This window comes from Saccostrea cucullata, unplaced genomic scaffold (genome assembly GCF_032062105.1).
Source record: "Saccostrea cucullata isolate Sc308-1 unplaced genomic scaffold, CSIRO_AGI_Scuc_v1 ctg188, whole genome shotgun sequence".
NCBI classification, from domain to species: Eukaryota; Metazoa; Mollusca; class Bivalvia; order Ostreida; family Ostreidae; genus Saccostrea; species Saccostrea cuccullata.
In genome coordinates, this window is record NW_026926584.1 from 244,326 (window position 1) to 271,700 (window position 27,375).

Consider the following 27,375-nt stretch of genomic DNA (forward strand, 5'->3'; position numbering starts at 1 on the left):
AATTATTTCCAAAATGAAATTGAAGCAGCAAATTCTGTTCATTGAAACAGCAGTAAGTCACCCCCTGCTACCCTTATGGAAAGCTCTGCTTATATATTCCCCACAAGTTCATCTGTTGATGTATCATAATGAGATACTTCAAATACTACTACCTTAGTAATGTGTATTATATTAGATTTTTTAATCTTGTTACTATATAAGGCTGTATAAGAGTTGTGTTCCTTTCCATATCAGTTAAATGTCATAGTTCCATAGTTAGAGAACTTACGTTACTTGCATCAGCTGTCATCGTTGTAGAAAATTAATACAGTGGTTCATGCATTTTGAATGATCTCAATACAGTTATTTCTTCAGAGACATTGTCAACAATCAAGTCTATGAAATTGATTGCAAATTATCATTATGGTGCATAAATTCCAGACTAGTCTTTGTAAATATTTATTGAAAACAAATTCTCAAAATAACTATTACAAGATAAAAAACAAATATCACATGAAAGGGATATCAATATTTCATGAGTTTCACAGAAGCACTATTCCCAGCATGTAGCTCTCTCATTTAAATGCAAGTGACAACACCGATATGTCAGTAAGACCTGTGTAATTCTGACTATCAACTTTGACAAACAAATAAGATAAAATAATAAACATGCTGATTCTGTGACTAAAAAACATCTGTTAATTAAAATGATAGATACCTGACCGTGAAGTTTTTTTGTCTTGAAAAATCAGGTTATATAGTTTTGGTGAGAAGATCTTTAAATGTCTTAAGGGTTAGTTTCAGTGGTTTGCATTCAAGGTCTATTAAATTGTTTTTAATTTACAGAGGATAGTTTTCCATATATAACAATGTTTTGTAAAACTCTCTAAGATTTTTAAATTGGAAGTTTTGTACTTGGAAAGCTGCCAAGAACTGAAGCTTTATAAAGGAATCAAATTTAGATTGAATTCGATACCAGAGAGGAATTGTATGTCATACTGGGGAGCAAAACAAAATTAGAATATGGGGGATCAATTGATCATCATTAATTTTTAAACAGAAATAGGATAAGTCTAGCAGCAATATTTAATCATGAGAATTGCATGCTTAAAGCATGGAATGAGTTAGGTGAAGATAAAAATTGAGTAGCACTGTATTCTAAGTATTCTAATTAGAGCTAGAAAGACATCAGGGTACTGTTTAATAGTTTCCTGTTCTTGTTTAAAGTGTATATTGACAACATGTACTTCTATTTTGGGGTGTTTTAATATCTGAAATTCTATAGATGAATGGAATATTTAGAAATGTAATGCTTAAAGTAAACAGTGTAAGCATGTTAGAACCCACTTTAACACACAGCTCAGGATATTAAATGTTCAAAAATAACTTTTCCAAGGGTAAAAGTGATCCTATCTAACAATAAATAGTACTGTAGATCACTTAATTTTGACGACACCTTATTTTCGCGAGATAGACATTGACTCTTTATTAGCGAGACAAAATTTTCACGAATTATGGTCATTGCTCTATATAACCCTAAGGAATTTTATTATATGCGAGAATGAAATTTCCGCGAGCATACCGTCTCGCGTAATTACGCGAAAATAAAGTTCTCGCGAATAAAAAGTGATTTACAGTATCACTATCCATGGCTTCCATAGATAAGAGTACACTGATTATAATGCCCTGTCCACAAGAGGGTTTTATCTAGCCATGAAAAGCATTACAAGAATTGGACAACTAGCTGCACACTTGATTATTACCAAAATAAAACATCTCTTTGCAATATCCAGACCTTATGTAAGATATTCATAGAACTTCATGGATCCATCTGGCATGGCTGTTACCAGAAGTTTGTCAGGTGTGGCACCAACAAAGCGAGGAATGTCATCGGTGAAAAATGACTTTTTCAGGTTTCCTTTGGTACTCAGGATATCAATACGGCCCTCTCTTTTGTCGGTAACTATAATGTTTCCGTATTTGTCAATAGAGATGAGGTCTGGTCCTTGGTATATTTCCTCCTCTCCTTCTTTGTTTCCATACTCGAAGATGAGGTCTCCTTTGGCATTGAGAGCTATGACCCTGTGGCTGCCAGGGTCTGCCACATATGTTCTGTTGCGTTTCTGGTCCACTACTACCATTTGGGGTTTCTCCAAGAGATTTGCCTGGAAATTGTCATTTGTAATGCGGCGAATTAGATGACCATCAGATCCATAGAAGGCGATGTTTCCGCCTGACTTGGCTGCTTTGCCATGACTTTTGTGAATCTGAGCATAGCGGTTTGAGGTTATGATGAGTGTGCCAGACTGATCAGCAGTAACAAAATTTAGCCCAAAACTTTCCACATGGAAATCATATAAAATATGCCCTGTGCCATCACTTTTCAATACCCTAACTTTGAATCTATTATCACCTCTAGGAACTGTCATAGACACTTTGCCATCACTTGACACTGAGTGAATGTTCCAACCATTTTCCAGTGGGATTTGCCCTCTAACGATGCCTCTTTTCTCTAGTACATGGACCGTGGTGCTTGTTCCTACAATGATGTCCCCCTTTTCATTTATTCCAATGCCTTTAATGCATTCTTTCTGAATAGGAGCTGGAAGATTAACTTCTCGTTTTGGATTCTCCAAGTTAAAAACATTTTCAATGTCAAACTCATTTCGATCGACTTGTTCCCTGAACTTGACATTCTTCATTTTGTCACTAGAATTGCTGGAGCTGAGCATGTCCGTGTCTGAGCTCTCCTGTTTGCTGTCTTGCCTTTGGAGTTCACCTTTCTCAAAGATCTCCACAAGTTCTGGCTCATTTTCCACCTGATCCATAGAATCGCTTCCATGTCCAGAATCACCAAAGCTGTGGTACCTCTGGAAGTGCTCACTGGAGGGAAGGCTGTCTTGGATGTGCTCATTTTCTTTGTGAGCAGACTGATTTCCTGTCTCAATTGTACCAAACATATCACAGATTGTATCACCAGTTACATTAGGTTCCATGAGTCTCACAGAATGGATCTCAATAGGTTCTGTGCCAAGAGACTCCTCACACAGTTCCCGAATTCTGTACCCGACCTTCTTTCTAAGATGCACTTTCTCTTCATAGGAGCCATAAGTGAGCAGGTTTTCAGTGAAATCTTTCACTCCTTTGATGGCTTCTAAATGCATTTCCAGGTCTAGTCTTCTTGCCTTGATATCTTCTATCTGGTCATCAAATCTTCTCTCAATATCATCCAAAAGAAGTTTTTCATAATCTTTAATGAGACTGCAAAGCTGTTTTGTTCTGTCTTGAACATGTTGCTTCAGAGCATCTTTCTGTTCAAGAATCGTGTGCTCTTTAACATCCAAATCAGATAAAAATGCACTTATTTCCTCAGAGTCATTGTCAAGTTCTTTGAGAGGTTCTTTAATTTTCTTTTCAAAGTGTTGAGCTATGGCAGTAAGTTCTGCACATCTGTGTTCACCGTGTTTGTTCACATGACAGTCGGCACACACAGCAATATCACAGCCAACGCAGAACATGGCACCAATATCTAGAGGATCATAGGCATCACAGCATATTGGAATGACCTGACCTTGAACAGTTGTGCAGGAAGACTTCTCCAAGTCCGCATTGTAATCTTCCTCACTCTGTAGCTGATGGTCAGAAAACTCCTCTTGTCTAGTGTGTGAATCGGCACACAACTTGCAGAGAAATTCATCACAGTCTATACAGTGGGTTTTACCTTCCACAAAGTTTCCAGCATTCTTACAATAAAAACACAGTGTCTCTCTTTTGACGGGATCGATGACAGGAACAGAAAGTCGCCGAGCCAGGATGTTAATGGGTAGAGCCGCCGCTCCGTCCTCTTCCTCGGGACTGACTTCTGTCATGCACGTCGGGCACGGGAAGTAGCCATCATTGTCCGTGCTGTTTAGTCGGTGCTTGTCTATACAGTTCTGACAGAAGGTGTGCAGGCAGGGAAGATAACAGGGTTCCGTGAATTCTTCATCACAGAGCTTACAGCAGAGGAGTTGTCGCGGAATCACCAGCTCTGACTGCTCTGTCTCCATACTGGCTCCTCTCTGGAAATAAAAAGAAAATAATTAAGGTTCTGACCTATTGGGTCTTGTAAATTGAAGTAATTTGTCAATTGTATGATAATGTTCAATGTGAAAATAGCTAACAAATATCAACGTGAAAATGGTAGCAAATAGCACCTCATTATTAGCAATTTTAGCTTATTTCTGGTATTTCTATTGATTAGTGATAGTTTTTAATAGGGATGTCAAATCGGTCAATTTTTTAATGGAAATGACGGTAAAAGTGTAAATAAATATGAAAAAAAGTGTAAATAAATATGAACAAGTAAATTGAAGAATGTAAAACATTGTAAACTCTTATAGAAATAAAATCACATGCTCTGATGTTTACGTTAATGCATTTCTGTTGTAACAATGATGAAATTTAATACATTTTTTTAAGTTCAATTTATTTATCAGATAAACACAAGAAATAAAATCGTTAGTGGTTCACGGTGTTTTTGATTCAAAAAAATAATCTACTCCGTAATTGAAATGTAACTCTTTGTTGCGTTTGACGTCCAGGTATCAGTCGTACAGTTTGACTTGAACTTGACCAAGTTCAAACAGAGCGGATTTACGATTTTCGTATACTTTTCGACCCTAGATTTTTTAGTATTACGGAACGGTATTTTGTAGATTGGTGCAACGATGGACATCAGTTTTTTTTAAAGCCTCTGCCTTCAACCATTTGTACATGTCTTGGCATGTAATCAAACACAGACATATCAACAATTGCGCGTGTAATGTCATCTGTCCCTTTTCCCGAGAATTTACGGCTTCTCGGAGAATTCTCTAATTTATTTAATCATGATAACAGACCTTAAACGATGTTCAGTGAAAACAAATAAAGCAAATCATTAAATAATGGTAGAAGACAGCCGAAGGTGAGAAAAGCCATATATATAATTACTGTATAAACAACGGGCGATAACGGTCATTTAATAGGAAACCCTAATTACTGTATGTACAAGTGCAATGAGTATTTTACGTTTTAAAACAGATTGTTTAGGCCCCTAATGCATTAATAAATAAGCTTAGAAATATTCAAAAATATACAGGTAACCGAGTACCGATTTTAGTTTCATCTAAGAATTTGTGTTTTTAATGGAAATGACATTGTCAGGTATTACAGTGACATTCTGATGTGTGAATGTGGCAAAGATTGAAGATCATTATTTTACTGAGCATAAGCAACAGTGTAGGTGTAGAATTACGAATTACCATAAACATTAGCCATATATAGACCAGAATTTAGAATAAAGTAAATTGTAATATATATTTTAAAATAACTTAATAACATCTATTATCTTACCTTTTTATGAAATAGGTACCTCATTATTTCATCTAAGAATTTGTGTTATATGCTTACAGCTGAGGGAATTCAAATACTAACAGACTTTAAACTTTGCTCAAGGCATTCTTGTTAAAAAATGTTTAAGGATAATGTTGCACAATTTTAAATGCTAATCCTATTGTGTAACCATTGTTGAATTAAAAAACACAAGTGGTTTATGTTTTCTTGAGAAAAATCTTGTAATTTCCTGTGACAACCACAATCAGGTTATACATAAGTCCACAGCAAGACAAAGCAATTATTGAATATGCTAACTGTATCAAGTCTATAGGTTTATGCAAAGTTATCCCTTTTCTTAAATATAATGATTTGAACTAAGACATAATAAAAGTTGATCAGCATTTTGTTGCATCTAAAATATAACTTAATTAAAATAGATCACTGAAGATGTTATAAAGGTGGCTGCAAAAAAAAATTTTTTCCTAAAACCTGAAGTTAGGTAGATATAATAGCTACTTTCATCCTTTATACTTCATTCAATCAGTACAGTGCAAGAAATTACCACCAAAATGTAGGACTTACAGATTTCACTTTTTCAGCCCATAAACGGGCAAATTTTCCAGCAAATTCCATGTTTCACAAAATTTTGAATAATCTGATGTAATTTAAAACAAATAAAAGTATCCTAATTCTTCAAGAAGAAATATATCTCCATTGTCACAAAATAATCCATGAATCAATGTAAGGAAATGCACCATGCATCCTCAAACACGATTTGCAGCTAATGGTTTTTAATCCATTTCTTTTATAGAAAAAAAAAAAATTCAATATTTCCCTGCGCAGAAGAAATTTAATGAAATGTATTAAATATATCCCTTTGAGGCCAGATCTGTCCACAAGAATGAAGTTTACCCAATCAGAATCTATACTCCCAATCACAAAGCAAGACTGGGAGGCATAGCGAGGACAGAATTAGAAACATTTTTCCATTTGGCGGCTTCCTCAGGATGCACCGTAATTTTCTCGACTCTATACCGAACACTAATGACGGGTATATTGAAGTTCATTGTCACTGAATAATCGATGCCCAATCACTTTTTTTTTTTTTTTTTTTTTTGGATTTAACAGGTAAACAAATTGTAATGGTGGCCTTGAATTATCATGTTAGCATTCAAAAACTACTGCTTGAACCATGAAAAGAAAAAAATTAAACTGGATATTCGCAAACCATGAAGGTCTTCCAAAGTTGATCGGACCTTAAACTCCAAAATAAACAGTCATTTAAAAGCTAAAGAAAAGATCAATTTTTGTTGATCTTCAAGTCCAGTTAATGTGTAAGCCTTCATTGATGAATTTTGTTCTGTGTGGTTTTTGTCAAACAGAATTTATATTTTCTTGCAAGAGAGCATGACACTTTCACTCGAAAGTGTACTGCTGTGCTTCATAAATGTTTTTTTTATTTTAAAAACTAAGAAACAAAAAACATTCAAAATCTGATCCAGCTTGCGTCCTTCCACCTAATGTTGCCTGAGCATATTATTTACTTTGAAACTGTCATTGATTTTCACATTCAGTCAAAAAGGTATGGCAGGGAAACTATTCCTATTTAATCAATCAGCTCGGTGTATATATTAGATTTAGAATCAATTGTGGATGGCCAGGACAGTGTAAGATAAGAGCCCTTTATAGACATTTGGTGATGCCACTAGATTTGTATCTCCAGCATTCCTAGGTAATGTTCCATAATTCAATAGCTCACATGAGCTATGCATCTCAGGTTGGCATGAGAGATCAATGCTTGTGAATCTGTCCATTTACTTAATTAATCTTGGCATCTATTTTTGCCCTTGTTTAAATTCAATGTTTTAAACTGCACAAGTTCTTTGCAAGATTCCATTTAGATATTCAATACTCAAAATACTTAATTAAGGAGGGAGGGGGTCGTTTTGATTATAATTGATTAGAGTAGACTGATTATGATAGTGGAAGTTCAATTTGGTGACATTTGTCTGGTTTTATGGAAGCTGATTATTGGAGTTTTAAAATTGATAAGGAAATGCTTGGTTATATATTGTCCTTTGTCAGCAATCCTGACAATGGCAGGGTCTTCTCTCATTAAAAAACAATACAAGAAGGTTACGTAATACAGATATGTTCTCTGTAAATGAGTTTGCTCATATCCTGTAACCTTATTTTGCTTTGTTTTGTATTATATTGTCATAACGGTCACTTAAAATTCACAAAAAAAGTTTCCGGTTATCTTGGGTGTTTACTTATGTAAAGCATGTTGATAGAAATAGTGTTTGCATATGACAAAAAAGATTAATTGTCCTATCATTACTTCATGCAAATAAATATTTGCTCAATGATGGAAATATAAAATATTCAACAAGAAAAAATATTTGTGGGAGTGATGCATATATGTGAGATAATTAATGAAGAATCCTTGAGAATAATTTATTCCAGAAACATGAATGTACATGTATGTTTACATTTTTCACAGGTGAAGGCAATTTAACATGGTACATGAAAGATACATGCACTTCTCAGCAACTGCTTTGATATACATGTACCAGAATCATTCCAATAATTGTCTAGGTAACTTAATGTCCAAAATATCCATCAAATAATAAAACTAACCAATATTTAATAATGAAAAGAAAAAGTAAGAAATTAGAACATATTCTTTTAAAAAACAAAAATAAGGCATATTAAAATAGTCTGTTGCTCTGAAAGCAATTTCATTAAAATGAGAAATGGAATGAAAAGATTTCAAATTAATCGTTCTCCCAAGTGCACAGTGTGTAATAACTGTATAGTAGTAAGAATGTATTCATAAACACATCCCCAATAAATCAATATGACTTTATTATGTCCCTTCAGATTAATTCTATATTCAGCACTGCTAAAACCAGAATAATTATAGTTAAAGAGGTTTTCCTAGTTAATACCCTACCTGATTCCGTCAGTATGGAATATTAGGAATTCTTTCAGACAACCCTTGATAGATATTCTGCCAGTTGACAACACATGGGGAGATCGTCAAAGGAATTGTCAATAATCAGGTTCAATAGATCGATCTGTTTACAGAGTATATGAGAACTTTAAAATGCAGAATCTTTGAGAGATCTATAGATTCATTCTATTTACTAATGTTACAGGGGTTTCTGGGTACAGTTCTGCAAGTATTTGATTGGCAATAATTTCCCACCCGTGTGGGTTTTCTGTTTGGTGCATGTACAGGTAATTATAGGGACCTGGATTTGCTTTTTTAGCAAATACCTATGTGCATTCTATGTGACCTAGATATATTGGTTATAAATATACATTCTATCCTTTGGTTCAATTGAAAGTTGTCACCATTCAATTAATCGTGGACAGCTTTGAAAAACTTGTACTGGTATATGTGTCTCTACTCATATATAAATACTATATGCATTATTGGAAACCAATTAAAGTTATTGATTAGGCCAAAAATAAAAATAGTCTTGTTTCCTGCTACCCGACCTACCCTATTTTTTTGCACCCGACCCTAAAGTTTTTATTTAGTTTTTGAGGGAAAATCGAAAATTTCATGATCCAAAAGTGAAAAAAATATACATTCAAGTGGTATTTCATGAAATATATATGTTTTAAATATGGACTTGCATGAAACACTACTTATTTTAAATAATAATATTGACCAATGATATTGTTTAATTTGGTTTTGTAATAGTTCATATCCAACAAATACCACTGGAAAAAAATAAAATAAAATAAAAAAATAAAATAATTTTCTGACCTACCTACCCTATTTTTTTTCAGGCTGGTAGCAGGAAACCGGACTATTATTTTTTTTGGCCTTGTGACCTTTATTAATTGGATATGTAAATAAAAATATGCTTATTGTATCATTTTCCTTGAAGTTTTAAAGACACTTTTAAGTATTACATAATTAAGCATATTTATTTAGTAAGAATTCATTTAAAGGTGTTTAAGTTATAGATCTGGTTTAGACTTTTCTGTAATTAAATTACCTTTGTATTGATTTGAATTCATTCATTTAAAGTGTAAGTTTATTTTCAAGAAAAAAGTTAAGTGGATTGCACTATATGGGATAAATATAATCCTAAATTACACAAGTTCAAATTGAATAATAAATATAGATCTGCAGCAGTTGTTTACTAAACAATTTTAATTGCTGGGCTATCCCTATAAAAGTATTGCTAAACTAACATAATATAAAATTTTAAATAAAAGTTAACAAATGCATCAAAAATATCAAAGAAGTTATTTGTTTAATTTCAGAATCCCCCCCCCCAAAAAAATGAATGAAAAAGAAAAGAAATTTCATTGGGTAGAATACATTGATTAATTTATTTTATGAAATTTCTTGGGTATTCCAATATAATAAGCCATTTATCAAAGTTTATGTCATATGTAATTTCATTAATGTCCTAATTAGACAAGATTGATTCAGAAAAAAGTCCTGACATCTGAATAAGTTTCATATAAATATCGCATTCACATTATTGAACATTCTTATGCCACACTGCAGGGAAATTTCATTAAAGAGTTAGGAAAGGAAAGTTTTGATATTGGAATTTTGTATCAATCGTCTATGGCCATGTTACCTGAAGGATAAGAGGATTATTAGATAAATGTACTCGGTATGATTAATTTTTATCAACAAATACGAAAGATCATGGAGGTCCAACTTACTAAGCTCCTGATTAACCTCTTAAGGCCAGCCCACACGTTAACGTGGTCTATTATTAATTTCCATAGTGTGTGCATGTATCCATTCTCATGTATAGAATCTATCCATTAAGAAACAAAACAACCTTAATTATAAATGCTTGCAGTGATAATGGGAAAATGTTCATTGGCATGATAAAAACTGCACTGCAGATAACAGAATACATTACAATCTAGGCCAAAATAAAATTATAGTTTGTTTGGAATTGCCTCCTGCCTCATTGAAATGGCCCCTCCTGAAAAAAAATTTATTGACCAAAAGTAGGAAGATTTTTTTTTTTATTTAATCAATTTTTTTTGCCCATTACATGTATCACATACACCATACAAAACACTGAAATATAGTTTCAGATATATGTAAAAATTAGGGGGTTTTGTTGATGGTAGATACTTTTTTTAAAAGTCAGAAAATGTATTTACTGTTTACTGAGATTTTTATCAAAAAATTAAAATTTATCATCAATTAAAAAAAAAAAAATAAATAAATAATTTCCCTCCCTCCCTCCTGTGTCTGAAACCCTTCAGGCAGCAATTCCAAACAAACATTTTTTTAAGGACGGCCCTATGGACCAATGTTGAATTATTGGTGTGAATTAAAGAACAAAATGACATAATTACAATTCATCAACATTAACTAGAAGTAAATTCTAGGTCAAGGATTTAATAATGATTTTTTTTTTTTTTTTTTTTTTACAATATTGTACATTTGATGTAACTAGGGATGTCAACGAATAGTCGACTATTCGACTGTCAGTCGAAAGGACCGACTATCGAATAATGCGACCGACTATCGACTAAATAAAATACGATAAAAAGAGCGATAACTCTTGATTACAAATTTATCTGTTTATGAAAAAATTGTTGAAAAAATTATTTTTCTGAACAAAAACTGTTGATTTTTCATGATCAATGTATAAATGCATATTAATTTAATGCTCTTTAATGCTCTTCTATAATCTGATAATTGTCAATAACAATTGCTTTTCTGATAAATTATGAATCACTGTGCTTGGTTTTGTTTCTAAATTTATAATAAAAACACAGTCATTACATAACATGTATCCATAATATTGTTATTTTAGTAATGTTCAAAGGTTCACATACGGTAGCCGAGACAAGTTTTAATAATTTGATAATTACTTTAATAAAAACACGCATACTTTATAGTGTTGTAAGCTAGGGCATTTAACTATTTTAAAGTTACGGTAATCGCTGTATTAACAATGTCACACGGGCACCTGACGTGTAGATGCTGTGTTTAGCGTATTTTATTTATATGAGTTTAAAAAATATTTGCTGGTAGTTTTTGATGCATATTAAAACTAAATAAATATAATTTCATGTAAACATAATAGCTACAAGTCAAGTGCCTGTGAATATCGGTCAAAAACATACGTAATACATACACCAAAGAAGGATAACTCTTGCATAGTCTATGCAAACAAAAGTAAAACGGAAATCAAGAATTTATTATGAAAAAAATGTTCCGAATAGTCGACTATCGTTCGAATAATGCAATCGAATGTTCGACTAAGGAAAATATATATTTTGACATCCCTAGATGTAACCCATTTCAAATACTGTAAATATATTATATTTGGCATGTACGATATTTTGCGTAAATTAATTTTTCAACAAGTTGGCATAGATTTGATTTAGTGCTATCTGAATGTGCTAAATATAAATGTATGATATACAAGACATTTAGTGTGTGGACTATGCTTTCTGCCAAAATCGCTAAATGGAATAATTAAATGTAATATATTTGGTGTATTTCATCTGACCAGCTCACTAGCTTTTAATCCATTAACTGGTAAAAATGGAAGAAAAATCCTACAAAACTCATATCTGACTTGCAGTCAACCCCTTCCATTAGTTTCCTATAATTATTAGCCTAAAATTCCTAAATGGACTTAAGAAATCCAAGTAAAAAAAACTTATAGGTTGAATAATAAAGTAGATAAAGATATTTCATTCCAATATGTGCACTTTGTAGTGAAAGATATGAAATGCACAGGTGAGTTTATTAGGCATGCACTTCTAATGAATGTTAAAGTGACTGTAGCCAAGACATTTACCTTTTTCGTCCAAACCATATTGATATTTGTTAGTTATAAAAATGACACTAGTTGTTAATACCAGCTGAGGTTTACCTAGTTTATTTATTTTCTGTTGTTATATATGGTATATACCTACCAAGTAAACAAGATTACAACATGATTGTTCCCTTGGAAGTATCACAAACCGGGCAACAGTTTTCAAATTCTATTGTCTTAATCTCAGCTGAACTCTGAGTAAGTGTTTGTAAATATTTACGTTCACTCTCTCCTTAGCAAACTTCTGTGGCACCAGTTTACACCTATCATCCGATTTGCATATAGTCCGGATATAAAGGTGGTGGAACTTGACGTAATTCCTGCAAGTTTCTTTACATGGGCATTTTACGGGGTCGTGACCCAAATGCATACATGGAATTCAATGCCTATAGGTTTATTGGCTGTTATTTCATAAAATTTAAACAGTCAATACATATATTGGTCTGGAGATTTAAACTTTATTGTCAACACTGCTCCCAGTTTTTAAGGTTGGGATTTTAAATGGAGGACTTTGCCAGCTAGTACATGTTTCTTCTAATGATGCACAATTATTCCGCAGACCTCAACATTTGCATTTTTATCAAAGATTTTATAAGATGTTTAAGAAGCTGTTTGTCCAGAGATATCATTTAAAGAAATATGGCCTTTGTTCACTGCCAAGTTCTATTCAGAGTGATAGGAATTGATGTCCTTTTCACATCTTTTGGTATTAATCCAATCTAATCTTTGATCTCGGGAAGATATTCCTGAGGTCTTTTATCAGTCATTTTAAATGCATAAAGACGTAGATGAAAATCATCATCATAAAATTGTATAAAACATTTTTTTGCTCTTAGCAATTGAGTGTCATGACTTACTTTTTATGTACTCTACAAAGATAAGAAATGGTGAGATTGATTAAGGTGTATTGAGTTGTCACTTTGAAATTATCTTGGTAAACTGTTGAGCTAGGGATTTGTTATTCAAAATGTTTATTACTAGATAAGTGAATTCAATACCAAAACAAGTTCAGATTTAAATCTCTTTGCAATGACAATGTGTAAAGTTGATACATATTTGAATGGAATATGTACACTAGGTTACATTATGAAGTTTTAACATACTGTAAACTTTATCCACGTTTGAGAAATATCTTCGAGTTTTATATCTACTCTGTCTCAAATATTCATCACCTGGAGAGATTTATCACGGTCGTCCCCCCCCCCCCCCCCTTCGAGGAAGGGAGGACATATTGCTTTGCTGCTGTCTGTCGGTCGGTTTGTCTCTCTGTCAGTCCACCATCAGTTTCCGTTCATTTTCATCATGGAGGTTGCACATATTGAAATGAAATTTGGTATACAGATTAATCATAAGAATATACCTAGGTTAAGCTGTGTTTGGGGTACTATTGAACCATTTTGAACAGAGTTATGCCCCTTTGACTTAGAAAAATTCCAATTATTTGCAGTTTTCGTTCATTTGCACATTCATATTAAAATGAAATTTGGTATAGAGATTTATCATAGGTCAAGTTCTGTTTTGGGTACAGTTGACCATTTTTGACAGAGGTATGCCCCTTGGACTTAGAAAAATTCCAATTATTTGGGGGAGGGGGGCATAAGTGTTTTACAAACACCTTGTTTTGCTTTACATTTGTGGAGAATGCATTTTTGCCTGATAGTTACCAAAATGGAATATCACAGTTTGATATCAAAACGAAGAATCACAAAAAAAGACGATGCTAATAGTAGTTGGTTTATAGTAATTCTATATTGGCTGATAATATGGCACACAGTTCTGATGCTCAAATAGGCAACTCATGTTTGTGTTCATACCAAAAAGTTTTGTTGTAATATAATATTATAAAAGTATCTCTCTACTACATATTTCTCACAGTGTTACGTCTATAAAAGCTTGCATCATAGAGGGTTGGAAATTCATGATCTTAAAAAATTAAGCATAGCACATGTACAGTACAGTCAGCCACTTTGCATGCAGTACTGGCTTCTCATACAAGTTACCAGCCCTGCATGCATGCTCAAAATCTGTCGGTACTGACTTTTACCAAAAAAAATATATTCATTATTAAAGGATGCTTTAGATAAAGCTCATTACATGTATTTGATATACAGGCCCTCTGGAAATCTCTATCATTTACAATTTATACTAGTTGTTACCTACATAATTCACAATAACTGAATGTTACTTGATCGTGAAAAACAAAAGAAATGTCAGTATAATAATAGGAATTGGATATTGGACCTAACTTGGCCACCAGATTATCATCTGAAGTTTCGTTCTTGCCCACCTAAGAAATGGACCACCTTGGGCAGTAAGGGAGGCTATGTAATTTCCAACCCTGAATTGAGTAATTACTAACATAAAATTGGTAAATGGTACTGGTATTGAACCTGTGTCTATAAAATGTGTCATATCAATTAAAAAGTTTTTCTAGGAATCTTCATTTTTCAGCTTATGTTGTCATGAAACCTATATCAAGTAAGTTTAAGTAAGACAGCTGCAGAAAGATATATGTTTATGAAAGAACTGCTAGTGTTGCTTTGAAAATGTAATTAATGGGAAATAATGTATTATTAAAATTTAATTTTTATCACCGAATCAAGTGATCATGCATATCTAACACAAAAGGTGGGTTATAACCTAGATACTCTGTAATATTGTGAGGAAGGATTTTCTATGAGTTCATCTTAAGGAAATCAATATCTCTTCATCAGTGTAATTACCCAGAATCTAATTTACCTGATCCTTCTACAGGTAGATATCACCTGGTGTCAGGATCTAACAATCACAGGTGTGTCAGGAGAGTCATTTTATAAAAGGAAAGGACAAACTGAATGTGATCTGATATTCTAATAAAAAGTTGCTAAAGTTGAATTGTTTCTATGTCTTTGATGTTGAAAGTCATGTCATTTTTAGGTCTTTGATGTTGAAAGTCATGTCACTGAAGTTTCTTGGCAAAAAGATATTTTAAATTTCATTCTTTGAAGTGGATGATGAGTAATGTAGAAATTTTCAGAAACGTTCAGAATTAGCATATAGGATACAAGAAATTTGGAATAAAACATAAACTGAATGTCTGAAATTAAGCAAACATATTGCAGACTCATTTGGACACTTGGAGTTGCAGAAAGGAAAATTCTGAAAGGCTGCAGTGAATTAAAAAGAGTAAATTTGAAGAATGGTGACTTCATTTCAAAAAATGACATTCATGACAAACCATCGTCAAAGTCACATTAGAGATGTTGGCATCTTTTACTTGTTTTAATAAAAAGTGAACAAAATGCCTCAAAATGTTTTTACAAAATTTTTGTCACAAAATAATGGGTATAATTGCTTTGGACTTATTGCATAGTGGCACCTGGTAAGAATTGCAACTTCTTGCAAGTAGGAAACGACAAAATTTTTATAAAAAAAAAACTCACTCTGTAAATGGTGCATTTCTAGTTCTATTTCTTTCCCCATCTTAAATTCCTATTCAACTTTAAAGAAAATGAAGGAAAAAAAAATGTTGTATGATTTTATCAGTGTTTTTTTAAGGTCCACTAATTTGTTGTTAACAGTTGTTAAAAATTAATTCAAGTATGAATTCAGCCTACAACTTAATTCACACAACTAATGAAGTTTTTAAAATAAAATTATCCATAAGCAACTACATGAAATTTGCATGTTTATCATTTTAAAACATTCTGAAGCAAATTTTGGCAGAATTAATCTATTTTTAAATTAATATCTTACCAATGAAGAATTCCTCCTAAATCGGAATTCTACTTTCAGCTGCTGGACTGCCCAGTTAGGGTCCTCACCAATCTCTGCAGACATTTTTATAAAATTTTGTCAAATTTAGTGTATACTCCTTACTTCACAACATGTTGTAGCTTAAGGTGTACTATCCAAATAAGAATATGAGGCCTGAGGGTGTGTAGATATTGGCGGCACACTTTAAATGAAAAAAGTGGGAAGACCTTTACAGAGGTTCACTGTTAAATTTCCCCACTTTACCTATAAATGTTCAAATTTTTGAACAGATGCCAGGTTCATTTTTCAAAGTGAAAGATTTGGTTAGAAAATATAGTCATTTTATCTTGCATTAGTAGACTGTTGAACCCCTTTTATGGGAGCTGTTTTAATATTGACAGGGTTGGTTTTCAAAAAATGCTATGATATGACAATATTTGGTGTCGCGATGAATTAGGGGTACACAATGTGCAGTGCACAGACAATGGGATTACATACATTGCTTTTCTTGTCCTTGACGAAACTTTTTTCAAGTGCTTAAATTTTGTCTCAAAGCGTAATGAGAAATGGTAAATAGAAAAAAAGGGTACTGTGACATTTTGGATTTTGATATTAATCTAAATGTGTTTTTCTCGTGGAATGAAAACCACGGAGAAATAAACTCTGACCAAGGTGAAAAATCATTTTGTTTGGGGAAGGGTTATCTGTAATTATATTCATGGTAACAATCTTATTGGCAAACATATTCATTAACTACGTGACGTAGGCCACTATGATAAGTATTTGAATTGAACAGAAAGCAGTAATTTAATAGAGTTTGTCAAATACTTTGATTTTAAAAGTACTTTAGTGACATAATGTTTTTGTTTCGATTTACTTCAAAGACAGAAATTTAAATATTGTCGAGGGGGGAAGTAAAAGTATTTTAATGGCTTGAAACATGGGTCTTACATTTTAATGTAAATATTTTGAGGGTCTGTAAATGCATTCCTACTTAACTCAGTATACATTTATTCATAATACCATTTTGAAATGACCATTGTTAAAATACTGCATTTTATTACAATGATTACAAATTTGTACTAGATTGCATTGATTTGTAAAATTTTATTATTGGAATCTGAAATAATGTCTTTTATGCTCTTCACTTGAATAAAGATGAGATTTTATTCTTCAAAGCTGCGATGGGAGCATTTGTTTTAGCTTTAAAATCTTATCAGTATGGTCAAAATGGTGTATTGATCATGTTATCATGAGGATATTACGATACAGAATTTGACATAAATTTCAAATTTTTGAATGATTGACCAGACTTATACTTCAGACTGTTTTGCACTTTTATTAATAATATAGGTAATTTACAATATTTTTAAAAACTCAACAATTAGATATATATCAATGTTCAGCTACCCTGTCTATAGCGTGTTTTTTACTGTATTCTATAGATTGCTGATTTTCCCTTCTCCTGTGAGTCTGAGACAGCAAGCACTTTCTCAGATTCTACCTATTTTGAAAATTTGGCTGCACAGAGTTCCTTGGAGGCCCAGAGTAGACATTATGTTCTACAGTAAGTAACCACATTAACATTCTCAAATTTGTCCCCCAAAAAAATATTTAAATCAGGGAAATGAGTAAAGAGAATTTGTCTTGCTGATGGATCTTGAGCTAAAAAAAAAAAGGCACACAGTCTGTTACATTGTCTGTCAATAACTATAATCCTGTCCTAAATTATTGAATGTAGGAGAACTTCATTTTTGTTCAAGGATTATTTAGTATTTGCAACATAATTTATCGGCAATTTGTCATTGTGACTTCCATCCACAATATTCTACACAAAAACAGCTTATTAAAGTAATGGTTCACAGCAAGAAATATTTGGTAGAAGATTGTGCAACTCCCAGATATTTCTCCCACATGAAAATTAGTTGGTTTATGAAATGTAACCAAAGTTCCTATGAGGGGGTAATATAGATGGAAACCTGCCAAAAATTGAGACAAATATTTTACGATATATGCTGTTTTCACCAGAACTAAGTATGTGCTTAAGTTAATCAAACATGCCACCTTTAGTGTAACTTTTTTCATGACAAGTGTAAATGGATCTTTAGGAAATGAAGCAAGACATGCATGAAGCTGTAACAAAGTAATATAATAATACAAATTCAACATTTTTCTGCCTGCAGACTTCAGTTGACCTCTGAGGTGGTGGTACATCTAATTAACCTGGATGGTGTGGCCTATCTTCTGTCTTCTGATGTCTCATCCTTCTTCTGGGAAGATGATGTCTTAACCTCCATGGTAAGAGTCTCTCTCTGAAACCTTATTTCCCCAATCAACAAGAGTTATTTCCCTTATCTCACAAAGTACTTAATAACTTGCCTGTATATTATTTCCTGTAAAGTGTCATACCCACTTTGTTTGAAAAGTTCACTGTATGAGACTAGATGTTTTATTTTACCTAGACTTATTTTTGAGACCTTATTTTTGAGAAGAATGACAAGTTTGATTGCAAGTTTCACAAGTTGTTTTTGTTTTAGTTATTCCAGAAGAGAGCACATGTGAACAAGATCAAAGTCAGTGTAGAGGAGTACCCTGCATTGTTCTATGAACTTTATCAGTAAGTAAATATAGAGTATGAGATGCATAGATGCAGAGGTTAAAAATGAAAAAAAAAATCTCATTAGATCAAACCCATGTAAAATGAAAAACAGTTGAAATTTCCTGGTCTTGAACTCTGATAGCTTGAATATTATGAGTATATTAAAGTGAGTTTAAAGTCCCAACCCCTTTTCTTTATGTATTTTAATCTGAATATCTCAAATCATTAGACCAGCAACTTAAATTTTAAGATTGTATGAGATCCTTAACACAAAATGTGTATGAATATGAGCTAGAACCATGCTCTCACAATACAGTGTATTTCATTAACATAAATGATACTGCCATGTTTTCAGATACGGAGTGAAAAGTGTTAAGCAGAAGGTGCTCACCCTATATGAACTCAATGGTGTTCCTGGAATACTCAAGTTGTTCAAGTGTGAGTCAGAAGAACTGGAGCAGAATGTATCTCAACTCATTGAGAGCTTTGATCCTGATGATCCATACTGGAGGGTAAGCTGTACATAATAACTGTCAGGCAAAAGAACTGGCCAGTAATGGCTAGTGTGCTTGTGATGGCTTTCATGTCATTTGTTCACATAATTTATTTTCTTATTCTTGCTTGACTTTTATGAAGTGCACTTTTTAGCTCACCTCAACAAAGTCGAGATGAGTTTATGCTATACCCCTGGCGTAAGCGTCGGCGTCCCAGGTTAAAGTTTTAGGAGCAAGTCCATTCCCAAGTAACTATAAGCCCTACCTGAACGAAACTTGCATGGATGATGCATCTAGGGATGTACACTACCAGACTTGCTTCGGATGCTGGATCTGACCTATATTTTCTAGATGAGTGACCAGGTTAAAGTTTTTGGAGCACATACATTCCCAAGTAACTATAAGCTCTACCAAGACCAAACTTGCATGGATGATGCATCTAGGGATGGACACTACCATACTTGCTTCAGATGCTGGATCTGACTTACATTTCCAAGATGAGTGACCAGGTTGAAGTTTTTGGAGCAGGTCCATTCCTAAGTAACTATAAACCCTACCCGGATCAAACTTGCATGGATGATGCATCTAGGGACAGACACTACCAGACTTGTTTCAGATGCTGGATCTGACCTACATTTTCCAGATGAGTTACCAGGTTTAAGTCTTTGGAGCAGGTCCATTCCCAAGGAACTATAAGCCTTACCCTGACCAAACTTGCATGGATGATGCATCTGGGGATGGACACTACCAGACTTGCTTCGGATGCTGGATCTGACCTACATTTTCTAGATGAGTTACCAGGTTACAGATTTTTGGAGCAGGTCCATTCCCAAGGAATTATAAGCCCTACCCAGACCAAACTTGCATGGATGATGCATCTAGGGATGGACACTACAAGAAAAATTTTATCGGATTCATGATTTGACCTACATTTTCATTCCCAAGTAACTATAAGACCTTCCCGACCTAAACTTGCATGGATGATGCATCTAGGGATGGACACTACAAGACTTGCTTCAGATGCTGGATCTGACCTACATTTCCATTCCCAAGTAACTATAAGACCTACCTAAACCAAACTTGCATGGATGATGCATCTAGGGATGTACACTTCCAGACTTGCTTTGGATGCTGGATCTGGTCTACATTTTCTAGATGAGTGACCAGGTTAAAGTTTTTGGAGCACATCCATTCCCAAGTAACTATAAGTCTACCCAGATCAAACTTGCATGGATGGTGCATCTAGGGATGGACACTACCATACTTGCTTCAGATGCTGGATCTGACTTACATTTCCCAGATGAGTGACCAGGTTAAAATTTTTGGAGCAGGTCAATTCCTAAGTAACTATAAGCCCTACCCAGATCAAACTTGCATGGATGATGCATCTAGGGACAGACATTACCAGACTTGCTTCAGATGCTGGATCTGACCTACATTTTCCAGATGAGTGACCAGGTTAAAGTCTTTGGAGCAGGTCCATTCCCAAGGAACTATAAGCCCTACCCTGACCAAACTTGCATGGATGATGCATCTGGGGATGGACACTACCAGACTTGCTTCGGATGCTGGATCTGACCTACATTTTCTAGATGAGTGAACAGGTTAAAGGTTTTAAGAGCAGGTCCATTCCCAAGGAATTATAAGCCCTACCCAGAAAACTTGCATGGATGATGCATCTGGGATGGAAAATGACAAGATCTGGCTTGGAATGCTGGATCTGACCTACATTTTCATTCCCAAGTAACTATAAGACCTACCCGAACTAAACTTGCATGGATGATGCATCTAGGGATGGACACTACCAGACTTGCTTAGGATGCTGGATCTGACCTAAATTTTCATTCCCAAGTAACTATAAGACCTACCTGAACCAAACTTGCATGGATGATGCATCTAGGGATGGACACTATCAGACTTGCTTTGGATGCTGAATCTGACCTATATTTTCCATACAAGAGACCAGGTTAAAGTTTTGGGAACAGATTAATCCCAATGAACTTGAAAGTCCTTGATATCTGCAGTACTAACAAATTTATGAATATTTGTTCACACTATACATGTTTTTCATGCTACATGCATAGAAATGTGTACATGCCATGTAAAGGGGTTAAACACAACTTGCAAGAATATTGTTGTTGGGATAAATACTAGACATTAAGAAAATACATGTATGATGTGAGTTTTGCATTACTTACACTGATAACATTCGTCGAGGTGAGCTTCGTAATCTTTGATTACCTATGTTTTAACCTTCAAATTTAATTTAGGGAGAAGACTTTGAAACAGAGGACAGTGATGTAGAGCAGTTAAGTACTGAACAGATAGAAGAGACACTGCAGATCCTACAGTTCAAAAGGTAAGTTACTCTGAAGCACATCTCTATAGATATGTTGGTCTCTATACCTGTACTGTAAATCAACTGTCTTCCGATTGTGACTTATCATGGAATAGAAGATGATGATATATCATGGAACAAAGTGTACATTTTCTGTATTTTGAAAGAACATGTAACCTTGGACAGAGGAATGTCAGAATATTTTAAAGCTTGAAATGTTATGTTGTAGGAAGAGAGTGCTACAGTCAATGCTGAACAGTACTGAAAACACAGAAGAAATAGTGAATAATCTGAATGATGTAGAAATGAAGATCAAAAGTTTTGAGAGTTTGCTGAAAAACAAGCAAGGTATAATAGGTATCGATGTGTATTGAAAATCGAAATGGTTTCTGATATTCTTGTTAAATGGTAATGGATAGATACATAAACATAAATTAAGCGTATTTTCTGTAACCAGGGAAAAACCTTTCATTATCAAGAATACAAACTAGATTTTAAATTCTTTTTTAGGTACTATCAGTAGAGAATCTGAGGCTTCTGTCAGGGGAGCTGAAAGTAGGGGAGTGGATCCAAGACAATTTGAGGATGTTACAAAAGAGGAGAGAAAATCTTTGCCAGCATCACCACAGAAAATTGTCTTTGGAACTGACACGTCTTTCAAAGTAAGACAAATGTTCATGAAAAAAATACAAATGAAGAAACCAATTATTGAAAGAAATTATAATAGTAAGGCTTTTAGCACACCACAACGAAGTGGGGGAGCTTATGTGATACATGTACATAATCTCTGATTACCTATGTTTTTTGTATAAAAATGGTTGATATGCTTGAGTGAAAATATTTCTGAAAAATCCTTTGTTATAATAGCAAATTTGCTATGAGGAAAATAAAATATTATGCTAGTTTGAAATTGCTATACCTTAAGTTCATCTCCTGCAGTCCTGTACTGTAGATCACTTTATTTTCGCGACACCTTATTTTCGCGAGATAGTCATTGACTCTTTTTATTAGCGAGACAAAATTTTCACGAATTGTGGTCATTGCCTTACATAATCTTAAGGAATTCTATCATACGTGAGAATGAAAATTTCGCGAGCATACCGTCTCATGTAAATACGCGAAAATAAAGTTCTCGCAAATAAAAAAAAATTTACAGTATTCAATTTTTTTTTAGCCGGTAGCCACAGTTGCAAGTATGCCACAGCCAAAGCCCCAGGTATCGGAATCACCAGTAGCTACCGAGAATCCGTCCATTCCACAGTTAAATACAACCAGTTTGCTACAACAAATCAATCAACAACAGCAGCAACTCAACATGTTCCAGACCCTACTACTAAATCAGTATACCCAATCTGGTGCAAATTTCCCTGTGGGGGCAGACCCCTTGCAGCAGATGCCTCCCACTTCTGTTGGGGCAGCTCAGGGGAACATTTTAGGGCTAGGACGGGGCATGCCAGCCTCGAATAATCCTTTGGGGAATTTTTTGTTACCGGGACTTGTACCGCTACTGGAGAGTCTGAATCTTAAATCGGATGGAACCTCAGCCCAGACACATCCTGGAATGGGCCGTGGAGCTCCTAACATTCCCAAACAGAGTCCAAGTGGAGAATAGAAAAAAGTGGCAATTTCGCTGAAGGCATTTATCTTTTTTACCATGTATGTGTTCAAAGCTTGACTGCAGTCTCTAAACTGCTTTGTGATTATACCTGAACTTCTTTTATAGTGCTTTTACTTGTGTTTTCAATATGATGAACTGACAAAATGTGTGGAGAGTTGTTGAATTTTTAGTTTAGATATTTTATCATTTAAATTGTGTTACCCAAATTTTGGGTCCCAAATGTAGAAATTACAATTTCCCTTGCCTTCCAATGTATTTTATAAATGTGTCTAGGCTTATAACAATTTTCAGATTATAGATTATCATGTTAACAATCCTGTTGAGTTATTTCTTGTGTATTCCCTTTTATAATCCATCAGTGACTAGAACTTTATGGTGCTTTAGTTTTTAAAACCCCAAAAAGGGAAATGTTACAAATTTATTAATATTATTACATGTACAATGTACATTGTCCAGTGAATGTACAAAGTCCATTTATTATAAATAAAATTGTTACAAAGTTAACTCTTCTTTTATCTTCATGTTTTGTTGAGGACAAATATACATGTATATTTACATTACATATGTTTTTTGCATATAAAGTGAATGGAAATCTATTGCATTGAAAACATCTAACACAGAAAGGGTGCCAAAAGGTTAAAGCCTGTATTTTACTTTGACGTCACAATTTTTGAATGTTGAGGAAGTGTAATATCACAATCAAAAATCACGGACGCATTAACCTGAAGCTGTTACTGTAGCTGTGACAAAGGATAATACATAGGTTTTTTAATATAAATCACATTTACAGTCAAGGTAGAGGGTTTCAAAATATGAAATATAAGCAATGAATCATCATTTTTTTTTAAAGATATAGTCTCATAACCGCAACAGTGTGTGCAAACAAATTTTCATAACCCGTTAATAAAGTGTCACTCAATTTGTTTACACCTACCCCTGCAGTTATGAGACTTTTAAAAAATAATGATTCATTGCTTAAAGTAACACTATGAGTCAAAATCATGTTTTTCTTTTAAGATATCTGTAGCATACAGAGAAAGACTTATGAAAATAATGAGTATATAGCAAAGATATGACAATTAAACTCCAAGAAAAGACTGCACAATACAAGTGCCGGAAAAACAAAGGTTGTATCTTTTTCATAGTTTTCGTGTATGTCAAGCTCACGCCACTTTTATTTTTAGCTCTTAACTCTTTAACTTGTAAACAACATTCAACTGGGGCATGCAAAGATGAGAGATATGTTCAAACAACTTTTTAAAATGAATGCAACAACATTTTTGGTCTACTTTCATTTAATCCTGGGTACTTGAGACCACGGTAACTATGGCAACTTCTTCTGCGCACGCGTACATAGGGAGGAAGAAGTGCCGCTATGTAGCAATATTTTTGTTATGGGGCATACTTAACTTATTTTTCTCCACAAAAATAGAATTTTTAGGTTTTGAAACCTGTCATTTTCTGAAATCTGATACTTTTAGGAATTTAACAAAATTTAATTGGGTCATGCAAAAATTCTACGTTTGTCAATATTCACCTTTGTGCGTCACAGTGTCTCTTTAAATATATATCCCTCCCATCCAGTAACATGTTAAAAAGGATCAACCTTTAATTTAGAATACAGGGACTCAGGGAGCCTTTGGGTGCGTTCAGAGTACTGCCGTTGGCTAACAAAAGTTGCCCATGGTAGAATTTCTCACCATTGGTATGCCAATGGTACCAAAGTTTGCCGAAAAAAATTACCACAGGTAGATTTTTCTGCAGACGAACTAGAGCTCTGTTAGCGATGGTAACTTTTTTAATGACGTCAAACAAAATGGCGGGTAGTGATCAAGTCGGTCCTACTAAACAGAGAACCCGAGAGATCTCTAGGTTTACGGGGCGGTATTTGGTAAATTCTAATAAATTTTATGCTTAATTTGGTTCATTTTTACTCTATAAATCGTTTTCTATCTGTAAAATTAATATTAACAAGATTATTCTATAAAAGTTTTCCCTCGGGGAAAAAGCTGAGAAAGTAACAAATTATTGTAATGTTTTTACCACACCTAATCACCTATATACATAAACTCTGTGTATATAGGTGTGAAACATCTTTTTTAAATGTGGTTTTTCTTGACTGAAAGTTTCAGAATATTTATTTTAATAACTTCTAAGTGTATTTAATGTAAAATCAAAATTTTATTAATTAATTTAATTATTTTACATTTGACAATCCGGAAGACAAGTTGGAGAAAAATTCTGTTGTGGAGAAATAATTTACTGGACTAAAAAGTATTTTTGAAAGCATTTTTTGCTGCAAAATGATGCATCAAGCAAGAATAATACTCTTTGTTTTTCTTCTAAGAAATCAATGGTATACACCAATGTCACAAATGGTACACCAATGGTGCCATTGTTAACATTGGTGAGTTTCCTACCAACTCTACCCAAAACTCGTTCAGAGTACATATGGGTCCAATGGTACCAATGGTACAAATTGTTACCATTGGCAAAGAGGTGGTGGTACCATTGGAAATACTCTGAACGCACCCTTTATATCTAGTAATGATATGAGTTATTTACCAGTACTGTCAGTGGGAACTATAATGATATTAAACGCAGTTTTTAACCCACCCCAGCATGAAATGAAATGGATTGGTTTGGCAAGGCCTCTCTGTTAATTCTGTCGTAATTATGTCCCTGTTGCAAAGAAGAGGGGGTGTTATTAGCTATAGGCAAAAAAAAAAATCTTGTTTCCTAGCTGTCACCAGACCTAGCCAACATTTTAAATGTGATTTTTACATTTTCATTTTTAGGGCTATTTAAATCCCCAAATATTAAAGTTGACCAACAATATATTTTTTTTTTATACCCCCCGCAAACGAAGTTTAGGGGGGGTATATTGGAATCACCATGTCCGTCTGTCCGTCCGTCCGTCCGTCTGTCTGTCTGTCTGTCTGTAGACGAGATTTTGTCCGGACGATTTCTCATTAACTGTTGGAAGGATTTGTCTGAAAATTTATACACATATTATTCACCATATGAAGGTGTGCACCTGCTATTTTCATATTGATTGGATCATTATTTTGAATTTTTCAGGTGTTTTTTCATTTTTAGCTCTACTGGTCAGAGACCAGAAGAGCTTATGCGATAGTAATGCGTCCGTCGTCCGTCCGTCTGTCTGTCTGTCTGTCTGTCTGTCTGTCTGTAAACAATTTTTCAAAATGCTACTCCTCCTACAGTTTTGGTCCAATTTCAATATAACTTGGCACACAAGTAGACTACACTAAGATACATAATTCTGTGTATCGGTTTTTGATTTCGATGAACGGTGTTGCCGTGGTTACTAAAAATAGAAATTTCTGTGAAATTCTTTCAAAATGCTACTCCTACAGTTTTAGTCTGATTTCAATATAACTTGGCACACAAGTAGACTACACTAAGATACATAATTCTGTGTATCAGTTTTTGATTTCGATGAACGGTGTTGCCGTGGTTACTAAAAATAGAAATTTCTGTGAAAGTCTTTCAAAATGCTACTCCTCCTACAGTTTTAGTCTGATTACAGTATAACTTGGCACACAAGTAGACTACACTAAGATACACAATTCTGTGTATCGGTTTTTGATTTCAATGAACGGTGTTGCCGTGGTTACTAAAAATAGAAATTTCTGTGAAATTCTTTCAAAATGCTACTCCTTCTACAGTTTTAGTCTGATTTCAATATAACTTGGCACACAAGTAGACTACACTAAGATACATAATTCTGTGTATCAGTTTTTGATTTCGATGAACGGTGTTGCCGTGGTTACTAAAAATAGAAATTTCTGTGAAATTCTTTCAAAATGCTACTCCTCCTACAGTTTTAGTCTGATTACAATATAACTTGGCACACAAGTAGACTACACTAAGATACACAATTCTGTTTATCGGTTTTTGATTTCAATGAACGGTGTTGCCGTGGTTACTAAAAATAGAAATTTCTGTGAAATTCTTTCAAAATGCTACTCCTTCTACAGTTTTAGTCTGATTTCAATATAACTTGGCACACAAGTAGACTACAGTAAGATACATAATTCTGTGTAGCGGTTTTTGATTTCGATGAACGGTGTTGCCGTGGTTACTAATAATAGAAATTTCTGTGAAATTCTTTCAAAATGCTACTCCAAATACAATTTTAGTCTGATTATAATATATATGTTGCATGCAAGTAGACTGCACTAAGAACATAAAGAGACTTAATCAAGGATAATTATTCTATTTATCTGTTGAAAAGTTTCAATTTCCAACTGCTTAAGTACTTTTCTCTTCCTTTGCTATAAGTACAAACCAGTAGAGCTTCAGTCTCGACAGAGACTTCTGGTTATTTTGTGGTCTTGTACAGACCGTTTCTCACAAACTATTGCAAGGATTTATCTGAAAATTTGCACACTTATTATTCA

At 33.9% G+C, this 27,375-nt stretch overlaps 2 protein-coding genes across 6 annotated transcripts in view; one reads left to right on the top strand and one right to left on the bottom strand.

The window, feature by feature from the left end:
- The window catches only part of LOC134272145 (tudor domain-containing protein 5-like), a 47,893-nt gene extending 24,438 nt beyond the window's left edge, over positions 1-23,455 (top strand). The window contains exons 15-22 of the mRNA XM_062754395.1: positions 17,348-17,469; positions 18,086-18,200; positions 18,440-18,519; positions 18,857-19,013; positions 21,266-21,354; positions 21,563-21,681; positions 21,844-21,995; positions 22,508-23,455. Coding sequence (XP_062610379.1) covers positions 17,348-17,469; positions 18,086-18,200; positions 18,440-18,519; positions 18,857-19,013; positions 21,266-21,354; positions 21,563-21,681; positions 21,844-21,995; positions 22,508-22,945 — 1,272 coding nt within the window. The 3' untranslated portion in view covers positions 22,946-23,455. The remainder of the gene's footprint in view (positions 1-17,347; positions 17,470-18,085; positions 18,201-18,439; positions 18,520-18,856; positions 19,014-21,265; positions 21,355-21,562; positions 21,682-21,843; positions 21,996-22,507) is intronic.
- On the bottom strand, positions 218-16,346 carry LOC134272143 (E3 ubiquitin-protein ligase TRIM56-like). Of its 5 annotated transcripts, none has more exons than XM_062754390.1 (2): positions 15,903-16,346; positions 218-4,040 (listed from the first exon to the last, which is right to left on the bottom strand). In XM_062754390.1, exons 1-2 carry the CDS (start codon positions 15,984-15,986, stop codon positions 1,776-1,778), a joined length of 2,349 nt encoding a protein of 782 aa, XP_062610374.1. In that variant the 5' UTR covers positions 15,987-16,346; the 3' UTR covers positions 218-1,775. The 5 variants fall into 5 exon arrangements, with proteins under 5 accessions (XP_062610374.1, XP_062610377.1, XP_062610378.1 ...); XM_062754393.1 differs by lacking the exon at positions 15,903-16,346 and adding an exon at positions 12,268-12,717; XM_062754394.1 differs by lacking the exon at positions 15,903-16,346 and adding an exon at positions 8,291-8,464.
- Positions 23,456-27,375: the final 3,920 nt, after the last annotated feature.

What these genes read in the sequence shown, in the direction of transcription:
- LOC134272143 (XM_062754390.1), bottom strand. Translation starts at nt 15,986, where the DNA reads ATGTCTGCAGAGATTGGTGAGGACCCTAACTGGGCAGTCCAGCAGCTG. An exon ending in TTAGGAGGAATTCTTCATTG is followed by an intron (nt 4,041 to 15,902) that starts GTAAGATATTAA and finishes TTTTATTTCCAG; the next exon opens with AGAGGAGCCAGTATGGAGAC.